This window comes from Chiloscyllium plagiosum, unplaced genomic scaffold (assembly GCF_037043375.1).
Source record: "Chiloscyllium plagiosum isolate Xiang-an unplaced genomic scaffold, Cpla_swu_hap1 HiC_scaffold_4, whole genome shotgun sequence".
NCBI classification, from domain to species: domain Eukaryota; kingdom Metazoa; phylum Chordata; class Chondrichthyes; order Orectolobiformes; family Hemiscylliidae; genus Chiloscyllium; species Chiloscyllium plagiosum.
The window spans coordinates 79,080,987-79,088,211 of record NW_028270142.1 but is presented as its reverse complement, the minus strand read 5'-3'; the positions used below and the strand labels follow the sequence as shown (position 1 = coordinate 79,088,211).

The 7,225-nt window shown below is 38.5% G+C and overlaps 1 protein-coding gene across 4 annotated transcripts; it reads left to right on the top strand.

The window, feature by feature from the left end:
• The first annotated feature begins 1,399 nt into the window (after positions 1–1,399).
• Positions 1,400–6,484, top strand: LOC122549565 (neuropeptides B/W receptor type 1-like). 4 transcript variants are annotated; one of them, XM_043689408.2, is made up of 3 exons: positions 1,400–1,535; positions 2,508–2,644; positions 2,879–6,484. In XM_043689408.2, the coding sequence occupies exon 3, from the start codon at positions 3,322–3,324 to the stop codon at positions 4,351–4,353; it is 1,032 nt and encodes a 343-aa protein (XP_043545343.1). In that variant the 5' UTR covers positions 1,400–1,535; positions 2,508–2,644; positions 2,879–3,321; the 3' UTR covers positions 4,354–6,484. The 4 variants fall into 4 exon arrangements, with proteins under 4 accessions (XP_043545343.1, XP_043545341.1, XP_043545339.1 ...); XM_043689406.2 differs by having other exon boundaries at positions 2,508–2,649; XM_043689404.2 differs by having other exon boundaries at positions 2,508–2,653.
• Positions 6,485–7,225: the final 741 nt, after the last annotated feature.

The window sequence follows — 7,225 nt, the reverse complement described above, 5'->3', positions numbered from 1 at the left end:
ATAGCTCATATCTTTATCCACCACTGAGAGCAAATTCCAGCCAAATTTGGGAATCTGAATGTCTGGTGAATGAGAAAATGGAGCATGCCTTCCTTCAGTTATGGAAAGCACTCTTTAGTTCTCAACATAAGCACTCCAAAGTTAATTAAGGCTTGGGCTATGTTGTTCAGCAATTAGTATCATAATTCTAGCATTAGAGAGTTTTAGAGTCATAGAGTTTTTACAGCATGGAAAAAAGGCCCTTCAGCCCATCATATCCATGCCTTTTATTAAGCATTTATTTATTCTAATTCTATTTTCCAGCACTTGACCTAACATTGTATGGTATTTCAACTGCATTGAATATATGAGTTGGGAGGTCATGTTGCGGCCACTTTTGGAATAGTGCATTCAGTTCTGGTCTCCTTGCTGAAGGAAAGATGTTGTTAAACTTGAAAGGGTTCAGAAAAGATTTACGGGGATGTTGCCAGGGTTGGAGGATTTTTAGCTATAAGAAAAGACTGAATAGGCTGGTGCTATTTTCTCTGGAGTGATGGAGGCTGAGGGATGACCTTATAGAGGTTTATAAAATCATGAGAAGCATGGCTAGGGTAAACAGATAAGGACTTTTCCCCAAGAGTCCAAAACTAGAGGGCATAGGTTTAAGGTGAGAGGGGAAAGATTTAAAAAGGACCTAAGAGACAACTTTTCATACAGAGGTTGGTGTTTATATGTGATGAGCTATCAGTGGAAGTGGTGGTGGCTGGTACAATTACAACATTTAAAAGGCATCTGGATGGGTATTTGAATAGGAAGGGTTTAGAGGGAACACATCAGAAATTGTGGAAAAAGTCAGCATGTCAGGCAGCATCTGTGAAGAGAAATCATAGAGTTAAAGTTTTGAGTCCAATGACCTTTCCTCAGAATTCTTTTAGTTTTGTGGGGTTTGGGGGGATATGGACCAATTGCAGGCAAATAGGATTAGATTAATTTAGGTTATCTGCTCAGCAAGTGGGACCAAAGGATCTGTTTGCATGCTGTACGTTTCTATAACTCTAACTGTACATTAAAATACTTCTTAATTATCTTAATGATTCCTCTACCTCTACCATCATTAATGCAGTGAGTATAGCCTAATACCCTTCACCCTCGGAGTGAAAATAAATCTTCAAACAAAAACAGAAATTACTGGAAAATCTTCAAATTCTTTCTCCTCCTTCTGCTCCTTAATATAAAAACTGTACCCCGGTTACTAAAGGGAAATGATTTTCCCCATCTACCTTGTCTGTGCCTCTCCTAATCTTCTATACTTCAATCAGATCCTTCCGCAGCCTTCTGTGCTGCATGGAAAAACAGCTGCAGCGTATCTAGTCTCCCTTCGCAGCTGAATCGCTCCAGCCTAGGCAGCATCCTCCTGAATTTCCTTTGCACCTTTTGGAATGCAATCGCATCCATGAGTATTGTACACAAAGTAGTCCAGCAGTGGCCCAACTAATGTTGTATACAAGTCCATTACTACTTCTTTCTTGTTGTACCCAACGTTTCGACTAGTAAAGGTAAGAGTCTATTATGCTTTCTTAACCATCTTATCTACCTGTCCTGCTACATCCAAAGATCTGTGGAACATGCACACCAACGTCCTTCTGATCCTCCATATTTCTTTGCCTCCTGCAATTCAAGTGAACTCCCTTGCCTTGTTAGTTCCCCAAAATGCATCACCTCACCCTCTTCAGGATTAAATTCTATTTGCCATTGTTCAGCCCATCTGACACTCCTGTGGAATGAAGCTTTCCTCCTCGCTACTTTCGTGTCATCTGTGAACATATGAATCGAACCGGCAACATTTTATTAATGCAATGAGATGCCCCTGAGTTGCATTTCTGTGACCCTATGAAGTGTATACACGCTCATATTTAAATATATTTTCACTAAATTAATCGATCTAGAGCATTAACTCCTTTTCTGTCACATCCAACGCTGTCTGACCTGCTCTCCTGATTCCACCCGTCCAGTATTTTAACTGAGTGTTCATTTTAATATATCTGGCATTAGAAAGAATCCGACTTTCTTCTGCAGCTAGTGCTTGATTTCGATAGAGTAATTGCATCTTAGTTATTCCGCTGTATGCCTACAATCATCAGCTATTTACTGGTATGAATTCAGATTGCATCACAGCGTGCGACTATCCATAAAACATACACTGTGTTAATTCCAGACTAAAGGGAAGCAGATCTTAGCAGCATCGTCTGGGTTTCAAGTCGACCGCCCACAAAATTGTAAAGCTGAAGTCTCAAATACGACAATATTATAGCTGTCACGCGTTGTTAACCTCGGTTCTTGATGCCAAAAAAAAAAGTCATTGAGCTTTCCAGCTTCTGTTTGGAAATAAAGTTAGCCCTCTCCCCTCGGTGTGAAAAACTGAAATGTTGAGACGAAAGGGCTGAACGTGCTGAGAGGGCAATGGACCTGATCTCTGGTTCCTATGGTGAAAGGCGTCCACTGATTTGCGTCTGTGCTTAAACCCGCAGAGAGTCACCAGATAGCCGGGCCACATCCGACTCTGTGCTCAGAGAATAATTCCTCTACCAGTATCATTTGAACAGCAGCAAAGCAAGTTTGTTCCAACATCGGATTAGCTGCAGCGAGCTCTGGTTGCATCTAAATGGTACAGTATGTAAGTTTAATTTGAATCTAAATGTGCATGTTATATCCTTAAATGCGCGCGAGAAAATAATTCAATTAGCCATTAGACAACAAACATCCCTCCCGTGTACGGAGGTAGAGTACGATCAAATTTAATTGTAGGTCCTTTCCCCTATCGCATGTTTTTTTGTTGTTGAAGTGCATTGCAAGTCCTTTGGTGCTAAATGCTTGCTTTTTCTTTCCTTGATCTACTTAGTATACGTTCGTCTGTTGGTGATTGCTGAGAGATTGCAATGACTTCGCGGTAATTTGAAATAAAATTACAAAATGTAGCTACTGACAGCACACCAAAGGCTAAATGGAAGGCCGAAGGATTGTAAATATCAACAAAAATCAGTATTCGCCCGGCTTTGTGGAAAATTAAGGACTGATCTAATCTCCGGAAAGAAAATATATTTTTCAAAAAGGAGTTTATTTTTCATTTGATCTCCAAGTACAGCTAGAGTTCAGAGGATTGCTGTAGTATTCTATCATTGGGTTAGCTTTGCCATTAAACTTTGATCTTGATGCCCAGTTACTGTGCCGAATTAAATTGCCAATCAACCGTTGGATCTTCTAAATGAAGTCCTCAAATCTGTCTAATGTTTCTAAGGCGCATAGTTTTCTTTTTGCTGTATTATTTGTAATAAACAAAACTGTATGCGGTCCCACCGCACTAGCGTGGAAAACATGGAAAATCTTCCTCCGAATCCGATCTCTTCGAACGCCTCCTGCACAGCTCAGGAGGCGCATTGTTTGCCCGCGAATGACAATGGGACCAATTCGACAGGGCCGGGTCCATACCCTGACTTTTACATTGCTATCCCCATCATTTATTCGGTTATATGTGCTGTTGGGTTAACGGGTAACACTGCTGTCATTTATGTTATCCTCAAAGCTCCGAAAATGAAAACAGTGACAAACATGTTCATACTGAACCTAGCCATCGCCGATGAACTTTTCACGCTGGTTTTACCCATAAACATTGCTGACTACCTGCTGCTTCAGTGGCCCTTTGGCGAGCTGATGTGCAAATTAATCATTTCCATTGATCAATATAATACTTTCTCCAGCATTTATTTTTTAACTGTCATGAGCATTGATCGCTACCTGGTGGTCCTGGCCACTGCGAGGTCCAAGAAAATGTCCTATCGCACTTACAGGGCGGCTAAGATAGTCAGTATATGCGTTTGGCTCTTTGTTACTGTCATCATTTTGCCCTTCACAATTTTTGGCAAAATCCACGATGACGAAGGCAGGCTACAATGTGTCTACGTGTTTCCAGCTCCTGAGATTCTGTGGTGGAAAGCTAGTCGGATCTATACTCTCCTCATGGGATTCACCATCCCGGTGTCCACAATTTGCATCCTGTACTCAATGATGTTACTCAAGTTGAGAAACATGCGTTTGAACACCAACGCCAAAGCTCTGGACAAAGCGAAGAAGAAGGTGACATTAATGGTGATGATTATCCTAGCAGTCTGCCTTTTCTGTTGGACGCCTTACCATTTGAGCACGATCGTAGCATTAACAACAGATATTCAACAGACCACGCTCATCATTGGAATCTCCTACTTTATCACTAGCCTGAGCTATGCGAATAGTTGTCTTAATCCTTTCCTTTATGCCTTTTTAGATGATAGCTTCAGAAGGAGCTTTCGGAAACTGGTAGAATGCAGAACAGCACCCTAATGTTTATAGTTTTGGCAAACGCGTCCAGTTATTGAATGTCGCACGTTTATTTGGAATACTGTGCACTTCAAATGCGTTCTGCTGCACATACTTTCAGAAATGCTCATTAGTTATATTCAAAAGCCTTTAATAAGATAATTATGCTGGGGGAGTAAGAATGGGATTTGCGTTTATTAAAGTAGCAGATTGTCTCGAATTTCTAGTATGATATGGTATAAAATTAAAATATGCATGCTATTAAAACGTGTTGTACTTAACTTAAAAACCAGGATAAAGTTAATGTGCATGATTTGAATTGTTCTATTATATTATATGTAACATTAATAAGTGCATGCTCATGATAACTGCTGTGTGTTGGTCTCTTACACACGGATATAGCAATAGTTGTTTAGATGTCAGAAAAAAATCCTTCACTGCTTGTTTCTGTATATTTTACACAGAAATTTTCATTTCAGACATAAGATCAAAACTATGTACACAGCTCCTGTTAAATATCATGAAGACTTTACTAATTTTCATGATGTAATTTCAAAATGTTCTTTATAAATCAATTACTTAATTTGCATTATCTGACAATAAGCTGTTTAGTAAATGTTTCCTATTCATCATTTTGACTGCTGTTTTCTTTAGCTGCTAAGGAAATTCTGAAATCACTGACAGAAAATAGGATGCTTGCCCCTGCAACCACCTTCTACTTTCTATTTGATATTGGCTGCTTCAGAGATGACCATAGAGGTTTGCTCTTAATGCAGTTTCTAATGATCTGTGACAGATGCATAATAATGGAACCATTTTTTTCATCTAGCTAGTCTAGTAAATAATGAAACTGATTACAAGCTAATACAATTTTGTTTAATAAATGTGAGATAGATAAGCAGCAGATTTTTAATCTTTACTCTTCAGTTTCAAATTGAAGACAAAGGGATGCAAAATCCCTGCTTTAACATTTAGTGACAGATAGTGTTAAAAAAGTTAAAAGTAACATAGACTTACCAGACCATACACTGCTGTTTCATCAGAGAGAGATAACTAACATAGTTTAAACTGACGGTCGTCATACCTCAGGCAAATGGAGAGGTTGGGAAGAAGTAATAGTAACCTGAGCAAGTGCAGGAATTGAACCCATGCTGTTGGCATCATTCTGTATGGTAAAGCAGCCTCACAGTGTTAAATAATGAACATAAAATTGTAAAATTTAACCATTTTCTTTTAGTCAGCATGTGAGAAGCCTGGAATGTATATGTTACTGACTTGCCATGCTGATGTAACAAAGAATTTTTTGTGAAAAAAATGCATATATATTTCAGAGCAACATTCTTTGAGGGCTTTTTTTTGGTTTAACTCTACAATTCCCTGGAGCCTCAATGCAAGTACTTGCCATATCTGAAAGTTTCCATCAAAAAGTGTACTATTGTGTTAAGGTTAAAAATTACACAACACCAGGTTATAGTCCAACAGGTTTATTTGGAAGCGCTAGCTTTCGGAGCATCACTCCTTCATCAGGTGGTAACGGCATTCCAAACATTAGTGCTTCCCAAAAAGACTATAACCTGGTATTGTGCAACTTTTAACTTTGTCCAACCCAGTCCGACACCAGTACCTCCAAGTCAGGACTATTGTGTTAGCCTTTTTTTGTATGTGCCTTTTTAATGATTTTTCACACATATACTTTATAATAATCTTCACAAAACTTGAACTCAAAGCTCAATTTTCAGTCATGGATTTTTTCTCATCAAAAGGCTTGATAGAACTGAGGTCAGTCCAAACAGACATTTTTTATCTTTCACAAGGGGTTATTTTTCTCCAACATAAATACTGCAGTTACCATGCACATGTCATTATCATTCAACTATGTGAGCATTGTACTGCAATTAAGAGAAAAAAACCTAAAAGGTTTAAGGTATTCTACAATATAGAAGATCGTTTCCTACAATATTCTTATAAAGTATGTGGAGAAAATACTTGTGCAGATTATTTACAGATTTTAAAATAAAATATGATTCACCTTGGAAATCTTTGCAGCTTTATTATATTTAGTAATGAGATATGTGGCATTTGTGTATTTCTTTGGAAACTCTATAGGTGCTATAGGCTATTAAAAACTAAATACCTTTGGGTACATAAAATGGCACACTGATGTTTTTCATTTAGTCTACAGAATAAAAATGTGATTTGTACCCATTTTTAGGGACAACATTGTGATTTTTGAGTTGTCCAATGTCTCAGTTTCGTTGAGTGAGGCAGCAAAAATATTTTGCACTGTTTTCTCATTTGCACTTCTAACTGGATATATTCCCTATGCTTGTGAAACTTGCCTTTTTTCTCAAGTAGCACCCAGCAGTCTGTCCATCTTAGACGGAAACAATACTGAACATATGGAAGCTGCTATGTACATCGTGATAGGTTGCAGTAAAGAAAAAATAACCAAATTGGCAGAAATGAGACGGGAGTCCTGGTTTATAGTTGCAGCACTGGAGATGTCAGTCATGCATGTCAACTGAAGGAGCAAGATCATGTTTTCTTGGAGCTAGTATGCTTTGAAGGACAATGGGAAAAAGTAGGAAGTGGCTCAGAAGGTGAATACAAAGGGTCTGGCCCAAAAGGACTTGGCACCACTGTCATAAAATGTTCATCAACATCATACAGATATTTGACATCAGGGAATTCATTTTTGTTCATTGACCTGGTATATGTAGTACTGTGCCAGCACTTATTGTCACAATTGCATTTGAGAATGATATGAGAAGCCATCTTCTTGAACTATTGTAATCCATGTGATGTAGGTGCAACAACAGTGTTAGGGAAGAAGTTCCATACTTTTGACTCATACTTTTTCTTTTGACTCAGCAACTACCAAAGGAAAAGTGATATA

Bases quoted from the DNA above. Each gene is read 5' to 3' on its own strand.
- LOC122549565 (XM_043689408.2), top strand. From the start codon at position 3,322: ATGCGGTCCCACCGCACTAGCGTGGAAAACATGGAAAATCTTCCTCCG.